The 27,410-nt window shown below is 48.8% G+C and overlaps 1 protein-coding gene across 1 annotated transcript in view; it reads left to right on the top strand.

Annotated features, from left to right (window-relative positions):
- CFAP77 (cilia and flagella associated protein 77) overlaps positions 1-27,410 on the top strand; it is a 133,691-nt gene that overhangs the window by 73,389 nt on the left and 32,892 nt on the right. The window contains exons 2-3 of the mRNA XM_068553728.1: positions 3,699-3,798; positions 4,338-4,566. Of these exons, the coding sequence (XP_068409829.1) occupies positions 3,699-3,798; positions 4,338-4,566 (329 nt within the window). The remainder of the gene's footprint in view (positions 1-3,698; positions 3,799-4,337; positions 4,567-27,410) is intronic.

The raw sequence follows: 27,410 nt of genomic DNA, 5'->3' as shown, positions 1-27,410 counted from the left end.
ATGATGAATAACAGCCCTTTGTCAGAAATATGTATTGCAAATACCTTCTCTCACTCTATAGACTCACACATTTTTAGAGCTAGAGGCAGTCTGTGCTCCCCTATCAAACCCTCTGGTGGCCTTGGTTGTCATTACTTGTTCAGTTTGTCCTTTTAGCAAGATAAGGAATTTCATAAGGGCAGGGGGCAGTATGTGTCTGCTTTGTTCACCTTAGAACTCCTGGCACAGAGCTTGGTGCAGAGGAGACACAAAATAAATATTTGTGCAGCAAACGAATGAGCGACTTTCCCACTGGGATGACCATTGCAGCCCAAGGCTTCAGTATTTCTGGCCGTCGTTGATTCCTAGGCAACCCTCACTAAAAAGCGTGGAGATTGAGGCACCCGCCTGCTTCCGTGCCTCCTTCACCGCCAGGCCCCGCCCAGTGGCAGCCTCTGAGTCTGTCTGTCGTTCCTCTGCCAGCTGGACTTCTGCCCACCTGCACCTGCCAGAGGGAGGCGGGGCCTCTCCCGGAGAAGTCACATTTTAATTAACTTCCCTTGCCGTCACCTCACCGGAGAGGCCAGATCATTTTCATAAACAAATGAGGAGCCAGGGCTTTGTCTGCAGCTCAGAGTGAATCACACGGAAGGAAATCCAAACAAACCACCCAGCCAGGGCCCCCACCTGAAACTCAGAACTCTCAGCTCTCGAGGGAGGTAAAGGCCTGGGATTTGAGATGAGAAGGAAGAGGGAGAAAAAGGATGAGGCAGTGTGTAGGAAAGAACTGCCAGAGTCTCCAAGGAGGCAGTTGATTCATTCATTCACTCACTCAGCCCCTCTTTACTAGCATCTGTTCTCTGCTGATCTCTTTGAAAAAGAGGGGTGAGAATAAAAACTACGTGGCATGTGGGGAATCTCTGTACTTTCTGCTCAATTTTGCAGTGAACTTTACATTGCTCTAAAAATAAAGTCTATTTTAAAAATAATTAACCTTAAAAGGAAGGAAGGAAGGAAGGGAAAAAAGAAGCAAGGAAGGGAAAAAGGAAGGAAGAAAGCAAGGAAGGAAGGGAGAAAGAAAGAAAGAAGGAAAGAAAGAAAGAAAGAAAGAAAGAAAGAAAGAAAGAAAGAAAGAAAGAAAGAAAGAGAAAGAAAGGAAGGAAGGAAGGAAGGGAAGAAAGGAAGGAAGGAAGAAGAAGAAAGGAAGGATGGAAGGATGGAAGGAAGGAAGGAAGGAAGAAGGAACGAAAGACTTAGCAGACAGTCTACCGAGGGAGACAGACATTAAACTGATCATCACACAATTAATGACTTAATTACACTACTTTGTAATCTTTAATGGCTTTACTGAGATATAATTCACATACTATACAATTCACCCATTTAAAGTATATGATCCAATGGCTTTCAGCATATACACAGGATTGTGCAACCAGCACCACAATCAATTTTAGAATATTTTCATTATCCCCCAAAGAAGCCTTATACCCCTTAACCATCACCCCTCAATCATTCCACTCCCCTCTCCATCTCAGCCATGGGCAACCACTAATCCACTTTCTGTTTCTATGGATTTGCCTGTTCGGGACATTTCTTGTAAATGAAATCATACAACCTGTGGTCCTTTGTGACTGGCTTCTTCACTGAGCACCATTTTGTAATGGCCAGTCCATGCTGAAGCAGGTTCTACTGCGTAATTTTGAAGTGCCCTAAAGGTGGAGCTCAGGGCCCTGTGGTGCCATAGACAAGGAAGTTTGTCTGCACTGAGGGCAACCCCGGAGGGCTTCCCAAAGGAAGTGGTTTTTAATCTCAGGCATTTAGAGAACACCTGTTACGTGCCACCAGGAAAAAGAAGTCAATAGAAGCCAATAGAAGACTGTGTAGGATAGTATATTCCAGGCAGGCTGGCCCAGCATGTGCATTCCTGGAAACGGAGAAGGTCATTTCAGTTCTAAGCCCCAAATGAATAGAATGGATAGTAAGTGTTACCAGACCCAGATGAGGGAGAGGCCACAGTGAGCCCGAGGGGTCCAGAGAGCTTGAAGAGTAAGAACCAGAAAGGGGAGGGCAGGCCAGGAGCAAAAGAGGCTGGGGCTCTGGCAGACCTTTCAGGGGTGGGGAGTGGTCTATTGTGCCTAAATCTCAGGACCACGTGGAGTATCCAGGAAGGCAAAGCTGCAGAGGCAGATGGGGTTGGAGGGTGCAGGGCCCAGACTGCCAGCCCAAGGGAGGGGTTTCTTCCGAGACAGTGATGAGCCTTTATGGGTGGTCCCACATCATCCACCTCTATGCGCCCAGGTCTCCGGGAGCCAGAGAAAAGGGGAGAGAGATTGATGGGGAAAGGAGAAAGGGTGAGCCCGGAGCCACCAGACTATCTGGACAGGCTTTGGTGAGGCCAGAGCCAGGGATGTCCTGGGAGATGTAACACCCTGCAACTGGGAGCCCACTGCCTGGGGCCCGTGGGGGTGGGAAGAGCAGCTGCACCCACCCAGCTCAGTAAGGTCCATGGTCCCCGGGGCCTGATGGCACTGGGAGCGTCACACACCTGGTTGGTATCTCTTTAGCAGGTGGACTTGAATGTGGGCTGGAGACACAGCCTGGGTTCAAATCTCAGCTCTGCCACTTCTTCCCGTGTGGCCTCGTGCAACCTGTTTTGACCCCTCTGTGCCTCAGCTTCCCCATCTGAGACATGGGGACAGTGGTGGGCTGCCTCACAGGGCAGCTGTGAGGACTAAGTAAGAGAGGCATGTGAAGAACCCAGTGCTGTCTGGAACACAGACCTCTGCAGGTGTCCATTGATGGAGAGCAACGATCTAAGCACCGTACGGGACAGGACCTCTGAGCTCAGGGAGCTGCTAGTCTAAAGAGAGGCAGTGCAGCATCATGCCTAAGTGCTTCACCCCGAAGCCAGACACAAGTGCATCTGACATCCAGCCCCATCCTTTAGGAGCCGTGGATCGTGACCCCGCCACTCTGGGTCTCAGCTTCCCCACCTGTACAATGGGGGAGATGATGTGGTTGATAATAGAGCAATTTCATCCCTACAAACCCCTTCTGGTGGGTTAAGGAGTTGACCAGAGACCCAAAGAGTGAGAATGGCGGTCCAGCCGCCAGGAAGGTGACAGTGGGCCTTGTCACTGTATCCCCACCCTCAGGTGACATCCAAGGAGGCAGCTCCAGTGACAATGATTTGAGCCGTCCCCAGTAGGAATGAAGGGTTAGGGAGGAAAGATGCCCCCTCCCTCAAGGGTGGCCCCAGGTGAGTCTCCGTGAACCGGGTCTTTCCGTCCATCTGCAAGATACATCACTTCCAGCTCTAGGTTGCCAGCTCTGGGCTGGACCCCAAATACGGCTGCTCAGTGCGGGGACTGTGCCGCCCCTCTCTCCCGCCGCACAAATGCACGTCCTCCCTCAACGCCTCGGTCCCGACCGCCCCCCCCCCACCCCCACCCCACGAGGGTCCTCCTGACTCTGCTCTCCTCACCCGCCCCTGAGCAGGAGTACAGCAGGCAGGCTTCCCCGAGGTGTGTCTCAATGCCCAACAGCAGTCAGCGCTTATCTCAGGGAGGGCTCGTGTTCCACACCCTAGTAGCCCTGAGGTTGCCCACAGGGCCTGGGGTAAAGCAAGCGCCCGATGACTCCCTGCCACTGAATTTAGTATAATACCGTTGGTCTGAGGTTCCACTCCTCACCTTTGATCTCTGTCCTTCCCCCAACAGGCTGAACTTGGGAAGCCCCGGGAAAGAAGCTGCAGTCTGCCTGGAATTAATTTTAATTATGGACTCTACATCCAGGGGCAGGATGGAGGGGTCCCTGAAGGTGAGCAAGCTTCCTTTGGAACCCAGAGGGATTTGAACTCTCTACCTAGGCTACTTCCTCCAGGAAAAGAGTCAAGGGGCCTGCCGTGCAGCGCAATTCTGGCGGAAACCACAGTTTGGGCTTAGCCGAGAAGGACAGGACCACGAAGGGTCCAGGTCTAAGGTGTCAGGGAAATAGCAAGGGCCCCAGACAGTGTGGGGCAAGACTGTCCCCAGACAAACCTTGTCCCCAGGCAAGACTGTCTGTGCTCTGCACCTTTTGAGCTGCAAGCATAGACAGGCTCGTGACCAACCTTCTGATCTCCCAAACGAGGTCAAGGCCAGGCAAACCCAGCTCCATGAAGGATGCTCAGGCACCGTCTAGAATCTCTGGGAATCCTGACTCCACCCTTTCAGGGGGCCAAGCAGGGCTGTCACCCAGCGGGCTGCAGGTTAATGAGAAGGTATTCGTGCCCCAATTTCTTCTCCGTCAGATGCCACGGATTGCTTTACTTCCCAGACTGATCTCCATGCCATGGCTCTGTCTCTCCCTGCCCTCAGCCATTGGACACTGGAATGTATTTAAACAGCAGCCTACCTGCCCCCATGAGCTGAGCCGGGATTACATCGCCATGAACCGTGGGGCAGTAAAAGCTGGCCTGGTAACTGCTCGGGAGAATTTCCATTACCGTCAGCTCAATGACATCCGCATCAGTGACCAGGATGACCGGCGCCTCAAGAAGGAACCGCCCTCTCTCCCTCCAAATATGACGTTCGGGATCCGGGCACGGTAAGATGGCTGGCACCCAAGGCTGGCACCCGTGCCAGACGCCTGGCACCCGTGATGGTGAGGGGGGTGCTCAGTGGCGACTGAATTAGGGAACAATGTGGGAGGAGCATGACTCTGGGCTCCAGGGAGGGGCGAGTGATCCAGGCCTGGCCAATCAGCATATCTCACAAGCCACGGCCAAAGTGATTGGTTCAGAGGCAGACATATGACCCATGTCCCAACTCTGGAATGCATGACATTCTATAAAAGTAGATTGTGGTTCCATGTAATCAAGTCTCAACTCAAACGACTTTGATTTTTTTTTAAGGGGAATTTATTGGCTCACATGATTGAAAAGGTAGAGCTTCAGGCATAGCTGGATCTAGGCAATCAGGCAATGTCACCAGCATTGGGTATGTCTCTCCATGACTTGGCTGTGCTTCCCAGTTTTGGCTCCATTCTCCGACAGGCTTCTTCCTCATGTGGCAAAATGGCCAGAATCAGTTCCATTCTTACGTCCTATTCTTTTAGTGACCCCAGTGGGAGTGGTGTAGGAACTACAAAAGCCTTGAGATTAAGATTCTTTGGTCCAACTTCAGTATCATGCTTATCCCTGAACCAACCACAGGGGTGAGTAGAAATTGTGACATACACTGATTGGCCAGGCCTGGGTCACACTTTTGCCTCTGCACCAATTACTGAGGCCGGGGGATTCTGGTGCTCTGATTGGCCAGGCCTGATCCCTTGCCCCTCCTTGAAGGGGGCGTGGTTGGAAGCAGTCCCCACGATCTACAGGGGCTGATGGTGGAAAAGATGCAGAAATAGGGGTTCTGATCCAGAAGGAGGAGAACAGAACACAATAGCAGGCAAAAACAGCAAATGTCCAGTACAACAGGGCTTCCCAACCCATATTATGTCACAACACAAGCATTACAAAAATCACTGATATTTGTACAAATAAATAGCAGTGCTCTCAGCCAGCAGTGAATGGCCTGGGACCTCCAGTTGCCCCAAGTCCCATCTGTGACACCTGAGACTAAGCCTGTATCTTGGTCCATCTATGTGGCACTGCCCTGCTCTGCCCACGTGCAAGGCCACTGACAGTCTATCTCCAGTCCTTTCCCACCACAACCCACTGTTCTGGGACGGGTGCCTTCCTTTGGCTGTGCTACTCAACTTTTTTGGGGGGAGGTGGGGCTTCCTTTATTTCTTATTTTATTTTTTCTAATCACTTTTTACTGTGCTTAAATATACACAAGATTTACCATTTTTAGGTGTACAGTTCAAGGGCATTAAGTACATTCAGATTGTTGTACAACCATCACCACCATCCATCGCTAGAACTTTTTCTTCATCCTAAACTGAAACCGTGTACCCATTAAACAGTAACCCTCTATTTCGCGCCCCCTCAGCTCTCGGTAACCACCCTCTACTTTCTTTCTGTATTAATTCGACTACTCTGGGGACCTCATATAAGTGGAATTATACAATATTTGTCCTTTTATATCTGGCTTATTTCACTTAGCATAATGTACTCAAGATACATCCATGTCGTACTGATAGTATGGATGAGAATTCCCTTCCTTTTTAAGGCTGAATAATAGTCCATGGTGTGTATATATCACATTTTGTTTATCCATTCATCCCTTGATGGACACTTGGATTATTTCCACTTTTTGGCTACTGTGAATAATGCTGCTATGAACATGGGTGTACACTATCTGCCTGAGTCCCTGCTTTCAATTCTTTCGGGTATATACCCACAAGGGTGATTGCTGGATTGCATGGGAATCCTATGTTTGTTTTTTTGAGGAACTGCCACGGTGTTTCCCACAGTGTATGCCACCATACCTTTGTATGCTCTTCCCTCTGCCTTTCTCACCATCCTACCTGGTAAAATCTGCTTGCTCATCAAAGCTCAGCTCAACATCCTCTCTTTGGTAAGCTTTCCCACCTCCCTGGCCTCAAACTCTATGCACGTCTCTCTCACCGGAAATGCTGTTTGTTCATTGCTGTTCATCAGCCCTCAAAACCTGAAAGGTGGCACTAGAGACACATTGGAAAGTCACTTCTGGACCAGATTAAGTAATCATCTGTATACTGTCCTTCTCCCACCTTTGAAATAATGCCCAAGTGGATCTTTCAAGGCAAGGCAAGGTTCTCCAGGACTGCCTGGAGTGCAGAGGGACAGAGTCCCTGCTGTGTGATCACTAGACTGGTCCATAGTGGTCACCAGTGTCTTGAAGAGAGCATGGTGTCCAGGAGGAGTCGCCCGGGCTTTTAGTCCCACCTTTGTTCCCAACTCTCTTTCCCTCCAGGGCTTCTGTTTCCTCATCTGTAAATAGGATATTACGGCAGTCACTGGCATTCTGGGATTCTCAGGGTATGTTCTGTCTCTACGTCAACTTCATTTCATTGTCACTAAAACCCTGTGCAGCCCAATGTTCACAGCAGCACTGTCTACCATAACCAAGACATGGAATCAACCTAATTGTCCATGGACAGACGAATGGATAAAGAAGATGTGGTACATATATACAATGGAATATTACTCAGCCATAAAAAGGAACGAAATTGGGTCATTTGTAGAGATGTGGATGGATCTAGAGACTCATACAGAGTGAAGTAAGTCAGAAAGAGAAAAACAAATATCATATATTAATGCATATATGTGGAATCTAGAAATATGGTACAGATGAACTGGTTTGCAGGGCAGAAATAGAGACATAGATGTAGAGAACAAATGTATGGACACCAAGGGGGGAAAGCGGGGTTTGGGGGGGTGTGATGAATTAGGAGATTGGGATTGACATATATACACTAATATGTATAAAATAGATAACTAATAAGAACGTGATGTATAAATAAATAAAATAAAATTCAAAAAAAGAAATAAAAATAAGAGAGAAATTCAGAAAAAAAAAAGATGTGGTATATGTATACAAAGGAATACAGTACTACTCAGCCATCAAAAAGAATGAAATAATGCAAATGCAGTGACATGGATGAACCTAGAGATGATCATACTAGTGAAGCAAGTCAGACAGAGAAATACAAATATCATATGAAAAAAAAAAATATCATATGATATCACTTATATGTGGAATCTATAATGGGATGCAGATGAACTTATTTACAAAACAGAAACAGACTCACAGACATAGAAAACAAACTTATGGTTACCAAAGGGGAAAGGGAATAGGGGAGGGATAAATTAGGAGTTTGGGATTAGCAGATACAAACTACTATATATAAAATAGGTAAACAACAAGGTCTTACTGTATACAGGGAACTATATTCAATATCCTGTAATAAACCATAGTGGAAAAGAATATGAAAAATAATATACATATGTATATATGTACAACTGAATCACTTTGCCATGAACCAGAAAGTAACACAACATTGTAAATCAACTACACTTCAATAAAAAAATTAAGAAGATTTTTTTTAATTAAAAAAAAAAACCTGTGCAGGAAGTGGGCAGGGTTACTTATCCAGCTGAGTCATGGAGAGATTAATTGACCTCCACAAGTTCACACAACTTTTTCACAGCACAGCTTGGCCTGGATTCTTAATCTAGTGTACTTAGATTTAAAAATATGAGATATTAGAACACATAGCACATTAACAATCACTTGGTTTGAAGCCCCTCTTTAAAACAGGAAAACAGAAGTTCAGAGAGGCGAAGAGATTTTCACAAGGTCACACAGCAACTTGTGACCAGACAAAAGCCAGATCTCAAGCTAGGCTGGTGGACTCCCTGTCCCGTGCTCTTTCTTCCATATCTTGCCTCCTTGGGGCTGAGGTACAGCGTGATGCCCCAGAGTTTCTGGTCCTGGGGCTGCATTATTCTACATACAATGGAAAAGCTTAAGTCAGCTGGGCTCAAAAAGGACATCCATTATCATCTAGCTTTCAAGATAAAATCTTAAATTGCTATAAAACCGGGTGGCTGCAATTTCAGGGAAAGGACGTGATGAAGTGCCGGCTATATCTTCTGTGATGGTAAATGGGCTTTGCATATGCAAATTGAATGGATTTTAAAATGGTATTTAATGACAATTTTCGTAGCAGACGTTAACATTAATTGCACAAAAATGAAAATGCTGCATTAGGTTGCTGTTAGCAGCAAATATCGTGGCCATAAAGCTTTATCTTTATCAACAGCAGCCCTTTCTGATGTGACAGGGCAGCTCAGCAAATTGCAAGCAAAAGGGCTTTTATGGAACAAAAATATCCCCCAAAGCAGGCCCAAATCAGCATCAATTTCGCTTTATTTCTTCGTAAATGGAGGTTAAATGGCTGCTGGAAAAGCTTTTACTGAAATGCCCAACCTGCCCGCAAAGCCCCTCTACCTTACAACATCAATGCAAGGAACAGTTAAAAAATCATCACCCCCCGCCCCCCCCTCCATAATGGGGCTATTACTTTAAAGTTATGGGACCGAGGCCCATTCTCTAATGATCACCTTTTACAAGCCTCGATTTTATTTATTTCCTTACTTTAAAAGCATGTTAAAAACCAAATCCGATTACACCTGACTACCCGAGGACTTGTTGGGGGTGATTTGGTCCAATAACTAAAGAAGCCAAGAAACAAATGACTACCATTTACTCACAACTACAGAAGATATGTTAAAAAATAAAGTTCCACTTCAGACTAAATACGCGAGAAGCTTACTCTGAGCTAGGGATGCTGAGTGAGGGTCTGTAACTGCTGTGTGAGAGAACATTCTGGCTACAGCTCTTCCCCCGGCCCCCCACCATCAAATCCCCTTGCCCTTTACATATTTTACGATGGACAAAATAGCTAGATGTGAGGGGCAGAGCGCACGCCTCCATCCGCCTGCCCACGCAAGCCCTCAACGCCAGGTAGGGTCAAAACCTGAATTTGGGATTATTCAGTTACTTCCTTTCCAGTTAGCTGATTCGGTTTCCAATCCACACCAATTCGTTACAGATTGTCACTAAATCAGAAAGGTACATTTCGATCCACGAGGCTCTGGCTAAAAGGAAGTGGACACCTATGCACCTATTACCTGGAAAAGGATGCCCGTGTAGACATGTGATCACAAGTAGGGGCTGAGGCCAGGTCAACCCACAGAGATGTTTGTTTGGCCCAGGCAGTAATTAAAAAAATCAAAAGTTTGAACGAGGGGGCTTCCCTGGTGGCGCAGTGGTTGAGAATCTGCCTGCTAATGCAGGGGACACGGGTTTGAGCCCTGGTCTGGGAAGATCCCACATGCCGCGGAGCAACTAGGCCCGTGAGCCACAGCTACTGAGCCTGCGCGTCTGGAGCCTGTGCTCCGCAACAAGAGAGGCCGCGATAGTGAGAGGCCCACGCACCGCGATGAAGAGTGGCCCCCGCTTGCCACAACTAGAGAAAGCCCTCGCACAGAAACGAAGACCCAACACAGCCAAAAATAAATAAAATAAATAAATAAATTTAAAAAAAAAAAAGTAAAATCTTTCTCCTTTAAAAAAAAAAAAAGTTTGAACGAGTTGCCACATTAAAAAAAAAGAAAATCAGGAGATCTCATATAAAAACCCAGATTTCCTAATTCTCTTAAAAAGTCAGAAGCCCAGGCAACCTGGGTCTGCACTCCTGCCCGGCACCAGGGGATGGGGCTGAGCAGCGTCCGCTTTGGACAGATTCCACGCGTGCCCTTCTGTCTATCCCAGTCTCCACTCTCATTTTCTTGACCCGTCTGGTCCCAGTAGGCACTGAGTTTGCAACTGCTGGTGTAGGTTGGTCATGCTGACCCTTCAGCTACCTGCTGCCTCTTTTTGTGTCCTCTGATGATGGTAGGGCCCACCACTAACAGAAGCTGCTGTGAATTGAACTTACACGTGGCAGGCATTTGCACATATAATTGCTAATGAAGCCTATGAGGCAGGTACCATTCTGCTCACTTCACAGGCCAGGAAAGCGAGGGTGCGTGCACTCCCCGAGGCTGCACGATGGCAGAGCCTGGATTTGTACCCTGGCTAGCTGGCCGGCTTTGAAGACCGAACCTCTAGGATCAGGTAGCTGGAAAGAGCTGGCACCTTCTCACTCTGCCGTTTCACTGTCAAATCTCAGAATCCAAGTCAGGGAAGAATTTTAAATTCTCATTAGCAATGTGTAAGACCATAACACAGATCTCAAAGCGTGCTGTGACCCCCGGTCCATAAACAGATATGTCTGGGGGCCAGAAATGTAACTATTAAAGAAGCGCTTAATTATTGATGCATTTTAATAAGTGTTTGCAAATGTTCACATGCCCTCGGCACATCTTAATTGTTACTGCTCCTACTTGGTCCAACATTGTCAAAGATGATGAGACAGGGATGGTGGGGGATGGGGGAGCTGGGCAGTAGCTGGCGCTCCTGGCAGATTCTGGGTGTCCAGGGCTCTACCTCCACGCTGCCTGGGAACATCATGCCACAAGCAGGGCAAGGATGCTAGTAGGGGGATTCATCATTCAGTCAATGAGCAAACAGCTCCCTGCATGTCAGTATCTGACATGGGCCAGATGGAAGATGGGTAGACCCCGTTTTGAACTAATAACGGCAACTATTATTATTGTTATTATTACGTGTGCCAAGTACCTCAGAAGCATCCTCTCCTTAAATACCTGAACAGCTCAGTGAGTACAACGCTTACGTCCCCATCTTACAGAAGAAGAGACAGAGGGTCAGAGAGGGGAAGTCATTTGCCCCTGGCTGCTCTATAGTGGGATGGGGATTAGTCTGGCACAACCACCTGTGTTGGTGACCTTGGCACTGAGCTGCCTTCCTAACAAACACAAGGATGGAGGTGACACAGGTAGAGATGCTACTCAAATTTTTCCTGCACTAGATGGGGGCTGAGACAGAACATATATGGTGAAGGCCGTCCTGTCTGGATTTTCCTTAAAGCTTTAAACTTAACCTGAACGCATCAAAAGAGCTCAATGAACTTCCCTTTTGATATGTCGCTTCCCTTCACCTTCACCTACCTCCCGATAAACAAGCTCTTTGATGGGGCGTCCGGAACTTTCACTACACTGGATGCTGCAGGCCTGCTTCGGCTCAACCCCAGTATCCCTGGTGCCGACCGTAGTGCCTTTGCTCAAAGAGGCCTCAGTAAATATCTGCTGCATGAATGCATGAGCAAATGGCCACGCTGAAGTCTGAATATGAAGCCAGTAGCAACTCGGGTAGAACACTTAACTCATCCACCAATTAGTCTAGTCCAGACCCCCTCCAATCCTGGTACTGAAAGCGTTCAGACCACGGAAAAATAAGAAACACAAGAAAGCTAGGGAACACTGCCAGCCCACCCTCCCCGCTGCTGCTCGCCCGGCTATCAGATGCATCACCAGCCTGACACTGACAAACGTGAAGGATGGAGGAAATTTTACAAGCCGTTAAAAAAATGTTTGCTGCCTGACAGGCTTCCTGAATCTCTCTGCCAAGCTGATTTATTTTACAAATTTACAATGGGCCCATCAATCACTCTGGGTTATTTTGTTTCTCCTGGAGCCGACGGCCAAACTCCAAGCCACCCACCCAAACTCCTATGAAATAACAATAAACCCCTTCCCAGACACCTGTCCCCGGTATCCAAGACAGTTTCTGAACGGGGAGACCCATTCCCGGTTTACTGCGGGCCTGAAACTCAGCTGAGTGAAACCGGGCTGACCACAAGGGGGAGCATGTGGGTCTCGCAAAGACCCCTGAGCCTGCGTGCTGGCCTGCAAGGTACATCCTGCCAGGCAACCAGACGCCCAGCCCCACCGATCTGCTACCCAGCGCTGACTGCAACTGTAGTTAAATAGTTCTCTGCTTCTTCACCGGGTACGCAGGTCCTGGAGGGCACGGACAACGTCAGTTTTGTCCACCGCTATATCATCAGAGCCTGGAACATAGTAGGCACTCAATAAATATTTGTTGGAGAAATGTGGTCCAGGGCCTTTTAAGGCTTTGAGTCATTATTGAAAGGGAAGAGAAAGTTGATTTGAGACCCAGAGATGAGATGGAAAAGCCAGAGATTCCTGTCATTTAGCAGACTCTCCTGGGCTCCCCTGTGATTGAGGTTATGAATCAGCATTGCAGTGATGCTGCCTTAAAGACTGAATGTGTTCCTTGGCCACATTAATAGAGGGTAGTAGCAGGTCCAGACGAGGGAGGTGACCTACCTATTCTATTCTGCCACTCAGGTCACACTTGTAGCATCATTAAAAAATGTGGGTCATCATAGATTCAGGGGAAGGCCCATAAACAGGAGAGTGTCCAGAGGGGAGACATCAGGTTGGTGGGTGGGACAAGGGGAGGGAGATCACTGTGTACAAAGAACGTGGCAAGAAATGAGGTTTTTCCCTGCTGGCGGAGAGAAGATGCAGATGGTCCTCAACTCTCTGAGGCCCTGCTATGAGGACAGTGGCGGAGCTTTGCTCTCAGAGGCTTCAGAAAACAAAACAAGGACCAGCGTATGTGTGTTTGGGGGTCAGTCCCAGTGGATAGCATTTGCAGAGCCCTCACTAAGCGGCCGATGGATGTAATGCCGAGCAATTTAGACGCATCATCTCATTAAATCCTCACGATTTTGCCAAGTAGGGACGGTTATCCCCATTTTATAGACGGAGAAACTGAGGCTCAGAGACTCACTTGTCCAAGACCACACGGCCAGTCAGTGGCCGCAGCAGGATTTGAGCCACGTTTCCTTCCAGAGCCGGTGTCCCTATCCATAGCCTGCACTCTTCCAGGAGGCAGAGGCAGGATGCCTGGAGTGGACGGGAGTCCTCACGGCAGGATGGCATCTGTCAACAGCAGCCACTCACTGGGGGCCGGCCTTCCACAGAATAACTCAGTTAATCCTCGCCAAAGCCCGGCACCTCCATTCAGCCACTAGGAGCTGAGGCATGGAGAGAGAGGTCGTGTCCCTTAGCGGGTGGTGAGTGGAGGCGTGTTTACTCCAGGACCGGAAAAGATTCTTGCAGGAGGTGGAAGTGTTGGCTGGCACATCACAGCCTGGCTGGGGCCTGGGACACCCCACACTGGTCCCGACAGGGGACAGGGGTCCCTCTGCCTCAGAGCCAGCCGGCTTCCATGGGCCTGACCTGGACGGAGTTCTGTTAAGAGGGGCCCAGGTGGGCAGGTGTAGCTGAGGAAGGTGGAGACCTGAGGGCCCTACCCTCTCTCTCCTACCTTCCCGGAAGCCCAGCCTCTCTGGGACCCCCTGCCCGACTTCTCCTGCTCCGTCCCCTCCCATCTCCCCCAACTCCTGCGCAAGCTCCATCCTGCAAGGCAGCTTTGTTGCCAGAGCCCGGAAGGAGGCATTTTTCATGCTTTGCCTTTTTCCTTCTCCGCTCTCCTGCGGCCCAGACAGAGATTTATTCCCAGCCCGAGGCTGGTGGCATTTGGAGCAGGGAGGAGCTGATGGGCCCATAATGGATAGGGCCGCCGCTCCCCCGGGGCCTGTCCCGCCCGGACCCCATCCATCAGGAGCGGCTCAGTGCCAGGGTCAGCGCTAACGAGGCCGGGCCACTCCCCCTCGGGGCCTCCCCAGTTGCATCTCACAGGCTCTGGCTCCCGCTTTTGATTTTTCCAGAGCTGGGCCTCACCCTCCCATGTCTGTGGGCGAAGCATGGGGAGTGGGCGTGGTGCCCGGCCCGGCTGAGGGCCCCTTGTCCTCACCTCCGCAGCCTCCGGCCTCGACACACTTAGAGGGGTTGCTGGGGTGCAGCTGGTCTGCCCCTCCCGTGACACGGTGTCCCCGTGACGCAGGCATGGAGAAGCTGGCACTGCGGGAAGCCAGCAGCACCCCTGGGGCCGCGTGAAGAGCCGGGCCTCAAGCCCAGCACATCATTCCTGTCCTTGCAGGAGCCGCAGGCCAAAGAATTCATAGGATGTGCGTGTCGTGCTGAGGACCAGTTCAGGGCCTGGCTCAGTCCTGTCCCCTTTGGAAGCCACATGGAAAGAGCCAGCTATTTATGCCGAAATCCCTGGTGCCCTGCACTAATTCTGATGAATGATAATACCAGCGTCTGTTTCTCCAGCTCCTATGGGCCCAGGCACAGCCTCTCATGTGACCCTCAGAGTGACACTTTAGGTAGCGACTCTCTTCTTTTCTTGGACGCGCCGCACAGCCTGCAGGATCTTAGTTCCCTGACCCGGGATCGAACCCGGGCGCTGGCAATGAGCGCACCAGGTCCTAACCACTGGACCTCCAGGGAATTCCCAGGTAGTGACTTTCTTATCCCCATTTTACAGCTGGGGAAACCGAGGCCCAGACATGCTTGTCCATGATCACGTGGCCAGAAGGTGGTTATGCTGGGGTTTGATCTCAAAGGCCACATCGTTACCTCCATCCTATGCTGTGTGTTCATTTAGTGCCCACCCGTGCTGGGCATTACGCTGGGCGTATGGGATACAGAGAGGAAGTAAGACACAAAATAAAGCAGGCAACAAATGGGTAAAATAGCAACACAGTCGGTGTATGTCATATACCGGTGGGCAGAGGAGGGTGGGACAGAGGGCCCAGGGAGACATTGGGTCACGCCTGGTTTTGCTCACTGATGCCCCCAGTACCTGGAATGTAGGAGGTGCTTGATAAATGCTTGTTGACTGACTGCATAAGAAAGAACAGGCAGCTTGATTGCCATCCATCCCCGATGTTGGGAACGGTCAATATTCTAAGGCTGAAGACCGCCAGTCTCCTGCGTGCAGAATTATCGGGCGCTGAGCTTCAGCTATCATTATTCCCGGCCTTCTGTAACAACTTCCCACAAACTTGGTGGCTTAAAACAGCAGAAATTTATTCTCTATAATGTGGAGCCCAGAAGTCCAAAATCGAGGTGTCACAAGGCCATACCCCCTCCAATGGCTTTAGAGTAGAATCCTTTCTCACCTCTTCCAGCTTCTGGTGGCCCCCGGGGTTCCTTGGCTTGTGGTCACATCACACCAATCTCTGCCTCGTGGTCATGTGGCCTCCTTCTCTGTGTGTCCGTGTCTTCTTCTCTTTTGTCTCAAATAGAGACACTTGTCATTGAAGTTAGGCTTCACCCAAGGAATGCAGGATGATCTGATCTCAAGGTCCTTAACTTAATGACCTCTGCAAAGACTCCTTTTCCAAGTAAGTTCACATTCCTGGGTTCTGGGGCTTAGAACCAGGACCTATCTTTTGGAGGGCGTCACCCACCACTCACCCCACTACAGTCACCAAAGCATCTTAACGCAAAGTCAGAAAGTCCTGCATTTTAGATATTGGCTTTTGAGAAAACCACCTTTAGCATTATTATTTATAATGGCTGCCCCTGGAGTCTTGTTACACAGTATGTTTCTATGAAAAATATAAAAGGGCTTTGTAATCAGTCAAGAATTGTAATCAGCCAAAATGTGATGGGTGTAAATGCTTTCCTGAGAAGCAGATGTTTCTGCCAACCCTTTCTTTTGTGTTTATGAGGAAACTCTCCAAAAAAAAAAAAAAAAAAAAAAAAAATAGAGAAGTTCAGAAGCTACATAACTAACTGCCATGAACCCGCCACTCGAAGTTAACAAATGTCACCACTTGGCCATTTTTGCTTCTCATCCTTTTTTTTATTATTATTAAAGAAATAAAATATAGCAAACACAGGTTGAAGCCCCTTCTCACCTCTCCCTAACCCCACACCCTTCCCTCTGTTGTTCCCTGAGGACCATCCTAAGGTTGGAACGGGCCTGCTTTCCACCCACATGTTCACATTTTTGCTCTAGCCTTAGATGTCCTTAAATAATGCATATTATTTAGTGTGGTTTCATACCATTGAAGTCACTTTGTGTGGTGACTTGCTTTTTCACTCTGCATGTTTGCAGAAGTCACTGGGTCCGCTGTCCAAATCACCCACCTTGGGCACATCCATCTCCCTTCACTGAACACCCACCTTGCTTCTTGTTTCCCCCATGATGACGAGGCGCCCGGCGCACCTCACACACGTGTGCGGGATTCCTTGGGGTCATGGTCCACACGCAGAGCTTCCGGGCTGAAGAGGGACCTCCTCATTTTATGCTGACGCCCCGATGGATCTGGATCTTTCTCCCGATGCTCTTGCTACCACCCTCAGATGCCCTGGCGGGGGTACTCACCTGTTTCCCCAGATGCCAGGATCCCCCCGCACACAGATTCCCAAGGGGTCTGGAGGATAGTTCCTCCTGAGTCACATCCATTCAGCTCGGTTGAGCCTTTTCTCTCCAGAGGGGCTCAAGTCACAGCCAGCCGTGCTGGGAGCGGGACATGCATCAGGGGGGTGCAGGGAGAGCTCCCAAGTTTCGGGCTCAGGCACTCAAGGTTGGGGGAAGCTCCCTGAAAGCCCGGCCAGCTCCACTTCCCATCCTGTCGCTCTCCGCTGGGCGCCAGTGCGGGGACTGCTAATTGAATTCACCCTTGTGAAAAATGTTAACAAATTGCAAATGACCTCTTAGACAAATTTAGAAGTCAGGAGTGCGCTGCTAACTAAGCCTCCCTGCTCTGTCATTAGCTTTTATGTTGGATCCACAAACAATTAAAAAATAACCACCAGCCCAGAGGTCCTCTCCTCTAATTAGCTCTAAGAGTCCTGCCAGGGAGAGAGGCTGCACCTCAATTACCGCCCCTTCCTCCAGGCTAGTTAGAAAAGACAAGCTCTCAGGCCAAGGGGGGACAATTAAGAAAAAGGCGGTGGGGGTGAGAGAGGACGAAGGGGCTGCAGGGGTCCCTTGGGACCAGAGCTGATGGCCAGCCCACTCTATAAAGAGGTGCTGGTGGCCGCCAGGCTGGAGGGGCCTCTGCAAGGAAGAGGCTCAGAGCTGTAACCCCCAAAGGGTGCCAGGGACCACGTGGCCAGGATCCCCTAGGGGGCGGGCCATACACCCTCGGAACAAGGCAGATGCCTGGAACCCCAGCCCAGGCCTGGCAAGTCAGACCCTCTGATAGTGGGACCCAGGCAGCTCTACTTTCAATAAGGTTTCTGGGTGATTCTTATTCACCCACAAGATTGAGAATCTCTGGCCTCAACAGGATGAGGGCAGGAGAGGACAGTATGAACTGCAACTTCTGATCTGGGCTGAGGCCTGTGACCTCCGGCTCTAGGGCAGGACTTCCGTGGGTCCCGGGCACTCTTGCCTTCATGAGCCCCTTCCTCCGTAAGAAAAAATAATAATAATTTAAAATATTTTATGGCTGTGCTGGTATAAAGATGAATATAATCCAGGTTGGATTATTTTTTCTTTTTTTCTTCTGATTTTAAAAGGAATTAGAGCATTTTCATGGGTCCCTAGGAGTGTCCTGGGGCCCAGGCACCAAGCCTCCTGGGCCCAATGGGCAAGTTAGCCCTAGTTTTCCCCTTCAGGCCTTATCGCCCCTTCCCTCCTCCAAGGGATTTTCCTCTCTTCTCCCACCCCTCCCCGCCCCTCCCAACTCCCCCTTTCTGGGGGGAGCATAGACGAAGGCAGAGAGCGGATGAACAACTGGCCTTGAAGCCTGAAGACTCCAGACTCAACATAATGCTCTCCTGCTCCTGTGTTGACCTTGAGCTCATATGTACCGTCTCCATAGGCCTCCACTTCTCCATCTGTAAGTGGGACCAATACTACCTCCTGCTATGTCAGAAACAAATGGTCAGTAAGGAGTTCTTTGAGCTTTTGGGAAGGAAGAGAGATACCAAGCATTTTGTTATTTAAGTGCTGTGGAGCTGGGGTTACAACATCACATGTCTGCAGAGGCCTGGCAGGTCAAAGGGCGAAGCCAGCCTGTGCGAGGCAACAGGGAGCAGTGGGGACTGCGTCAAACTCAAGGTCGAAGGGTGGCAGCTCCAGCCAGTTATTGACAGTTGGGAATGTGGGCCCAGTGTTACCAGGTGATCTAATGCCTCATTAAGGAAAGCCAGCCACTGGGATTTTTATGTGAGTTCTTCTGATTTAAAAATGTATATATTGCGTACAAGAATTTTTAAATGCTACAGACCAAACTAAGCATGTCTTCTATTTGCAACCCCATTAGTGCAGTATTGCCAGATATGGACCCTGAGCAAGTTATTTTGTCTCATTGAACTCTTTATCAGTAGTTCAATAGCAATATCAGTAGTTCTTTATCAATCAGTTTCTTTATCAATAAGATGGGGGACGGCATAATAATAGTTCCTATCCGGTAGAGTTATTTTAAGGATGAAAACAAAGCATCCCAGGCCCATGGGTGCAGAGTAGGAGGGAGGTAGGTGAGGTTAGGAAGCATCCTTGAGGTGATGGAGCTGTTTTGTATCTTGACTGTGGTGGTGAGTCTTCAGACCTACACATGGGATGAAATTGCATAAAAGCAAATACACCAGTGAGTATGAGTCACTTTGGTGGCATCTAAAAATGGGTGGATTATTCAATATCAATATCCTGGTTTTGGTTTTGTTCTTTAGTTTTACCAGATGTCACCACTGGGGGAAACGGGGTAAGGGGTACACGGGGGTCTCTCTGTATTTCTTCTTTTTTCCCCCTCCCTATCTCTGTATTATTCCTTACAACTGCATGTGAATCTCCAGTGACCTGAATAAAAATTTCAATTGCAAAAAAAAAAAGAAAGAAAGAAAGAAAAAAGGCTTTAGCTGTGGCTTTGGTAGCCTGTGGGCAGTGTTAGCCAGAATCACCTATTACGAGAAACAGTGGTGCCACTTTAGGCACAAGCAAAGTGCTCGGTCATGGTCACTAAGGTCACCTGCCCACAGATGGGCCTGCTCGGGAAGCCTCAGGTGGAGCGGAGAAGGGAGGATCCTGGGACCCTGGGGCTCACTGCTCGGTGCCGTCCGAGCACGCGTCTGACTTGGAGAAACACCTCCAGCAGATGGAAGAGAAGGTGGGTCTCCTTAGGTGGTGCCACTGTCGGGTGTCCCTTGTGGGTTGGGTTCTGATTTAGGGCAGCCCAGAGAAGCCCAGCCCTCCAACCTCTCCCCTCCTCCAAAATCAGACCCCCCAACGGTCCACAGCGTGTTCTGAACTTCACACCCAACCGAGGACGTGCGGCCCGTCCCGGAGGCCACCATCCACCCCTGAGCCCTCGAGGCTGTGCCGGCGTTGGGACCAGGGCCTCTTCCAACCCCCTGGGAGCAGCAGACCGCTGGCACGTTAGAGATGGATTTTAATTTTATTTTAACAAAATAGCTGTCTCCACTGGAAGAAGCATCAAGCGCCAAATAAGGACCCGTCTTGAGCGGAATCACGTTGAACAGACCTCCGTGCTGTCATTGATTTTCCAGGAAGAAAAAAATTGCCTCTGGCTACTAAACCGAATTAGTAGTCACTGATGACCAATTATTTTAGCCCGCTGTGAACGGAGAGCCGCACTAAAATCCGGTTTGTCAGACCCAAGGCTCCCTTCTCAAACACCTTTCAACAAATGTGTACCTAATGTCCCTCAGAAGCTTCCTCCAGCTCCCTCTCTTCCGCCAAGTTCTCCAGCTCCACAAAGTTTTAATGAGCAGCCAAGATGAAGGTGGGTTTGCCATGAAAGGGGCCCCCTCTAATCCACAGAGCCCTCCTTGGCAGAGAGGAGCCCATTCTGCAAATCAGAGCTGTCAGCCCTCGCCACCCCCCGCACGCACAAAGTGTCAGCCTAATGTTTGCAAATGATAATTTCCATTTCCCTTGCTTGTCCCCAGCTACCTTCATCGGAGATCAACCCCTGGTCTGGGGTTATCAATCGCGAAGCAGCAGAAGATAGATTGGATGGAACTAATTTGTAGTTTCTTGCAGGCCAACCCCGAGCAGGAGCTGTTCTCATTTCATTTTATTCCCCATTTTCCGTTCCATCAGACTGAGTTTTGACACGGTTTCGTTGTCAGTGGGAACGTTAGGGTGGTGAGGAACTTTTCCGACAGGTTTCTGCCAGGGTATCAGCAAAGAATTTGTCGAAGCCCTCGGCGGTGGCCTCGCCGGCCCAGGTCACTCAGAGCTGCCGTGGGGGTCACTGAGTGCACAGCCTAACTGTCGGGACCTGGCATCTTTAGAGCCGGGGAAGCTGGATGGGGACCCTGGCTCTGTCGCCTGGCTCGCTCCGTGATCCGTGAGCAAACCGCGGACCAGTTGCTTGATTGCTCTGCGTGTCAGTTTCCACATCTGAAGGCAGGGATGTTCACCCTCACTTTCAAGGTTATGGAAACATCAGGGAGACGGCAGTTGGAGTGCTGCCAGCGGGCTTGGTGTAGTAAGTGCTCCTTTAAAAATTGGGAGGCATTTTTGAATGGCTCTTATTCTCCGATGTCCATCAGGTGGGTCTAGGGCTGCGAAGCGTGGTGCTCAGAGGGGACTTTCCTTGTTCCACGCCCTTGTTCAATTCACTTGCTCTCTCCTCTGAGTTCCAATGGCCGCGTCTACACTGACAATTAGCCCTCTGCTCTGCAGGCGGGCAGGGCTGCAGGATGGATACGCTCAAGGGCTTCCCAGGCAAATGCAATATGTCACCCAATGGCTGTGTGGTCTTGGGCAAGACAGTGAACTATTCTGGGCCTCAGATTTTTCATCTGTGAAAAGAGGGTATTAGTATCTGTCTCTAAGTTAGTGTCCTCAGGATACAGGGAGCAGGCAGATGTGTGAGCTGTGACGATTATCGGTGTTTCTGCTGCGTGCCCTGTGAGCCCAGGGTGCAGAGAGCACGTCCCCGTGAGCATGTCCCCACAACTCATAAAACCCGGCCCATCACGGGGAGCTGGTTATTGCTCCTGGGTGGGCCAGATGGATGGATGGACAAAGGAGTAAGTGAGCACAGAGTTGAGATCCCATTCACAAGACGTGTAGCTCCTCTGCTGTGTCTTTCCTCCCCCTGGAGTGGCCTTGGATCCTCAAATCCTGTTCCTTTCCTTTCCACTAATTTACGCCACCACCGCCAGCAACAGTTCCAAAGTGTGGCTGTCATCACGCCCTCCTCCCTTGCTCAGGAACCATCCATGGCTCCCTAGTACCTTCGTGAAGACCTTCCTCTGTGATGACTCCTGCCTGGGCTATTTTGACCTCAATCTGTCTTCTTAGTTCTTTCTTTTAAAACAACTTTATTGAGGTATAATTTATAGATAATGAAATGGTCCATGTAAAAAAATTATTTTAATAAATATATTTATTTTATTTATTTATTTTTGGCTGCGTTAGGTCTTCGTTGCTGCGCGTGGGCTTTCTCTAGTTGCGGCGAGCGGGGGCTACTCTTCGTTGCGGTGCGCGGGCTTCTCACTGCGGTGGCTTCTCTTGTTGCAGAGTACGGGCTCCAGGCGCGTGGGCTTCAGTAGTTGTGGCGTGTGGGCTCAGTAGTTTTGGCGCACGGGCTTAGTTGCTCCGCGGCATGTGGGATGTTCCCACACTAGGGCTCGAACCCGTGTCCCCTGCATTGGCAGGTGGATTCTTAACCACTGTGCCACCAGGGAAGTCCCGGTCCATGTAAAATTTGATGAGTCTTGACAAATTTATACACCTGGGTATCCACTGAAGAACTCCTGTCTAGCCTTCTTCTCTGCTGCACAACTCCCCTAATTCATCTTTGGGAAGGGGCCACTGCCCCTGCATCACCTGTCCTGACTGTGCCCTCTGTTTCCGGGGGGGGTGGGTGGGTTGCGGGGTGAGGAATTGCCCCTGGTGCTCCTTTCAGGATCCAGGATCCTCTCTGACACACCTGCTTCAATAACTGAGCCCCCATGATGGAGAGAGGAATCAAGCGGTCCATGGCTTGGCCTCAGTGCCTGGACCGTTTCTGCAGGACTCAGGGCCACCCCTGCCCCATCACTGGGCTCCCCAAGGAAAAGCTCGTCTCTGCCAAAGACCCTCTCTTGGGCGTTGCAGTTGAGGAGGTCAGTTTCCTCAGGAAAGGGGTCTTTAAAGGTTTCCGGGGCCACTCAGCATTTTTACAAAGCGCAGACTGTCCAGGCCGGGCTGCACGGTGAACAGTCCAGCCACAATCCCAGTCCCATGGAGCTCAGAGCCTACAGGGAAAGGCAGACACTGACTTGATCAGTTGATCACTGTAAATATTTTTAAAAATACCTTCCCAAGTGCAAAGAGCAGCCGGGAAGGCAAAGTCGACAGAGCTAAGGGAGGTCTCGGGGAGGGACCGCAGGGTGGGGAGGGGGCACCTCCTTTAGGCCAACACCCGAAGTATGAGACGGAGTGACCGGGGAAGGAGGCTCCTGGGAGGACACAGGTGCAAAGACGGCACCCCAAGGCCAGGACCTTTGAAAATTGTGCTGGCCCCCCAGGGGCAAGGAGAAGCCACCAGTGGGCGTTGAGGAAGACAGCATCGGATTGGCACCGTTGAAAAGGCCTCAGTTCGTATGTGGAGGGGAGGGTCTGGTGAGGGAGGACAGTGTCTGGGAAGGTCTGGGGTCCTACATGACAGTAGCCAGACCCCCGGGTTTGGCCTCTGTCTGAGTTGGTTAGCTGGCAGCCCCTTGAGCCCTTTTGGAAATGGATTCACATTCTCTTGGCTGCAGACAGCGTAGCCTGAGGGGTGGGGGTGGGGGGTCCAGGCTGGGCTACTGAGTGTGCTGTGTGACCCTGGGCCAGCCGTTTGACCTCTCTGGGCTTCAGCCTCCCCACTCCCACTTTTCCCATCTCATTTAGTGAGGATAAATAATTCAGATCTTCTGAGTGAACCCCCTCCAGCTCCTCCAAAGAAAGCTGCAGGTCGGACGGCTGTAATTGTGACCACAGGGGCTTTCAGCCTGTGGCAAAACTCATTCATTTTAGGGTGGAAAAAATACCTTTTTTTTTATTATAAAGAACTACGTTTCCTTGAAAAAAAAAAAACCAAACAATAAAAAACCCTGGGCATGTTTTAAGGTAGCAGCAAAAAATAGTTGCAGAAGAAAACAAGAAAAATGGCTCCTAAGGATGCAAGGGTCTTTAGGACCCCCGAAGGGTTGAGTATACGGAAAATGCTGAAATTCCCCAGCTTGGGCCAGTGGGGCCCAGAAGGCCTGGCCACCCTCGGCTGCTTGTGGTGAAGAGGACGAAAAACAAAGAGCCCGGCCAGTTCTGCTGTGAGGTCGGCAGAGCTGTGTGTGTGGGGGGGTGGCGCGGGGGGTGGAGGGGGTGAGCTGCCATCCTGACACTCATTCAGACTCAGATCCATCACCGCCATCACTGACGGTGGCCCTGGCCGAGTCATGTGACCTCTCAGGTGTAGGTTTCTTGTTTTGCTCTATTTGCTGCGAAAGAGTCGTATAAAACCAGTAAGTAGACTGGAGGGGGAGGGGCCCCGGGGGAGGGGCCTCTCACCCCACCTACCGTGTCTGTCCACCTCCCCCCAGCACCATCCTCTGAGGGCTTCGTTCCGGTCATTTTTCCATCCTTCACACCTGTGTCCATGCACTTACGCAGGCGTGGCTGTCTCTCCCCACCTTCCTTTTTTTCATACTTGCCCTACGTCTTGAAGATGTTTCTGGGTTCTTACACATATGGCCGCTTCATTCTTTCTGGTAGCTATATAATATTTCCTGATAAACGTGAACAAGTGGGAGGGGCGGGGGGATCGGGAACGTGAGTGTCCTTGCCTTGTTCAAGCCTGCTCTGAGGCTCTCAGCTGCTTTCCCAGCCCCTTTCCCGGGTGAAGCCTCAGGCATCCACGGCTTCCCTGCTCACTTCCAGTTACAAAAGGCCATCTGTGTGCACTAGTTAATATGTCCAGTCTAGTGTAATCATCAAAAGTTCCAGCTTCACCGGGGGGACAGTTCCTTTCCTTCCTACCTTGGAAGCTCTGTGGGAAGGGGCACGGGGGGAGTTGCTCCCTGGGGTCCTTCCCTCCGCTCCCACACTCCTCGGCTCGAGGGTGGGTGGAGGGCATTACGATAGGCCCTTCCGGTATTAGTACATTGCCCAATGTGATCTGGTAATATTTCACTTAGTATTTTTTCATTTGCTCTTCTTTTTTTTTTTTTTATAAATTTATTTATTTTTATTTTTGGCTGCGTTGGGTCTTTGTTGCTGCACGCGGGCTTTCTCTAGTTGCGGTGAGCGGGGGCTGCTCTTCGTTGCGGTGTGCGGGCTTCTCATTGCGGTGGCTTCTCTTGTTGCAGAGCAGGGGCTCTAGGCGCTCGGGCTTCAGTAGTTGTGGCACGCAGGCTCGGTAGTTGTGGCACACGGGCTCAGTAGTTGTGGCACACGGGCTTAGTTGCTCCGCGGCATGTGGGATCTTCCCAGACCAGGACTCGAACCCATGTCTCCTGCATTGGCAGGCAGATTCTCAACCACTGCGCCACCAGGGAAGCCCTTCATTTGCTCTTCTAAGTGAGACTGACCGAGACATTCTCCTTGTCTCAGTTTGGGATCATAACATGATGTGGGAAGCTTTTTTTTTTTTTAACTTTTTATTTCGTATTGGAGTGTAGTTGATTAACAATGCTGTGATAGTTTCAGGTGTACAGCAAAGTGATTCAGTTATACATGTAACTATTCTTTTTCAAATCCTTTTCTCATTTCGGTTGTTACATAATATTGAGCAGAGTTCCCTGTGCTATACAGTAGGTCCTTGTTGGTTATCTATTTTAAGTGGGAAGCTTTTTTATAAAAAGTTCTGGAAAGTCCTGGAATACTGTTCTCAGCAAGGTTGGGAGGGTGCATGTGTGAACATACCCGAGCCTGGTACCCGTGACTCTATTAACATTTTGTATAAGCACTTCAGTCAACTTTGATCGTTTATATTTTCCTGGACAAATCACCCATTTTGTTTTGGTTTCACATTATTAGCATAAAGTTATAACTAATACTCTCTTATGATTAAAAGAAACATCTTACCTGCTCTCAAGGGCAGCTCCACGTTTCGTGGGACCAGGAGCTTATTCAAGTCTGGGGGTTCCCTTTAAGAAAAACAAGTTCAAAATCATGAATACAAATTTAGGCATAAAACGGAATACTTAAGTAGAATGAGAAAAGAAATCAGAACAAATTAAACTTTTAAATTAGCTGACAAATATCATAAACCACAAAATCCAGAAAAATAACACATTTTAAAAAGATTAATTGCCTGTCACACCCCATATTCATTGTTTCCCTACATTTTTTGGCTCCATACTCTTTGATCACCTCTTTGTATGACAGTAATTTTGTAATATTTTTTCTATAAAGTAGAAAGACAGTTTAGGCTTTCCTCTAGCATGCTTGATTGCATTTTGAAAAAATATTTTACTCTGAAATAATTACAGATTCACAGGAAGTTGTAAAAATAGTACAGAGAGATCCTGTTTACTCTTCACCCATTATCCCCAATGATAAAATCTTACGTAACTATAGTGCAGTATCAAAACTGAAAGATTGATGTTGGTACAATGCACAGACTGCATTCAGATTTCACCAGTCGTTTTTTGTTTTGTTTTGTTTTGTTTTGTTTTGTTTTGTTTTGTTTTTGGTAACGCCACGCGGCTTGGGGGATCTTAGTTCCCTGACCAGGGACTGAACCCGTGCCCTGGGCAGTGAAAGTGCTGAGTCCTAACCACTGGACCACCAGGAAATTCCCCAGATTTCACCAGTTTTACATGCACTCTTTTGTGTATTTAGTGCCCACGCATTTTATCACGTGTATATTTGTGTAACAATCATGATACAGAACTGTTCTATCACCTCAAAGACCCCCACCCCCCCACCCCATACACTCACATAGTGACCCTTCTCCCTAATCCCTGGAACATTCCAAGAATGGTATATACATGGAATCATACAGTATGTGACCTTGTGAAACTGGTCTTTTTCACTCAGCATAATGGTCTTGACATCATCCAAGTCTTTGCTGTATCAATAGTCCATTCCTTTTTACTACTGAATAGTATTCCGTAGTACGGATGGACCATAGTTTAACTACTCACCCATTGAAAGACATTTTGGCTGTTCCCACTTTGGAAATATTACAAATATTCCAGCTACGAACATTGGTGTATAGGTGTCTGTGTAGACATAAGTTCCCATGTCTCTGGAATAAATGCCCAGGAGTGCAATTGCTGGGCCCATGTGGTAGGTGTATGTTTGGTTTTCTAGGAAACTGACAAACCATTTTCCAGAGCAGCTACACCATTTTACACTCCCACCAGAAATGTATAAGAGGTTTAGTTTCTCTGCATCCTTGCTCTGGCATTGTCACTAGGTATTCCTTATTTTAGCTGTGCTAAGAGGTGTGTAGTGACATGACATTATGCTTTTAATTTTCATTTCTCCAAATGCGAGGGATGTTGACTATTTTTTCATGTACTTATTTGCCATCCCTATACCTTCTTTGATGAAATGTCTCTTCATGTTTTGCCCCTTTTCTAATACAATTGTTTGTTTGTTTGTGTTTATTTCTTTCACTGTTGAGCTTTAAGGGTTCTTTACATAGTCTAGATAGGAGTTCTTTGCCAGATACATGGTTTGCAAATATTTCCTCCTAGTCATGGTTTATCTTTTCATCTTCTCAAGAGACTCTTTCACAGAGCAAGAGTCCTTAATTTACAGGAAGTTCAATTTATCTTTTTTTTCCTTCTCTCCTGGATCATGCTTTTGGTGTCAAGTCTAGGAACTCATCACCTAGCCTAGCCCTAGGTCCCAAAGATTTTCTCCTATGTTTTCTTCTAAAGGTTTCACAGTTTTACATTTAAATCTATGCTCCATTTTGAATTAATTCTTGTATAAAGTACGAGACTTGGGTCAAGAGGTTTTTGTTTGTTTTTGGTTTTGTCCATGATGTCCAATTGTCCCAGCACCATTTGTTGAAAAGGCTATCCTTCTTCTCCATTGGATTACAATTTCCGTCAATTTACTCTCTTAAATTTCTTACAACTCATATATAGCCTGATTTATAATACCCTGAATTATGAAAAGTATATTTCCTAAAATTTTGCCTAATCTTTCTTTCTCTGGCTCCTTCCCTCCCTCTCTTCCTCTCTGTTTCAACAAAGC

Source organism: Eschrichtius robustus, chromosome 10 (assembly GCF_028021215.1).
Source record: "Eschrichtius robustus isolate mEscRob2 chromosome 10, mEscRob2.pri, whole genome shotgun sequence".
NCBI classification, from domain to species: Eukaryota; Metazoa; Chordata; class Mammalia; order Artiodactyla; family Eschrichtiidae; genus Eschrichtius; species Eschrichtius robustus.
The sequence above is the reverse complement of the archived record's forward strand: the minus strand, read 5'-3'. Positions and strand labels throughout refer to the sequence as shown.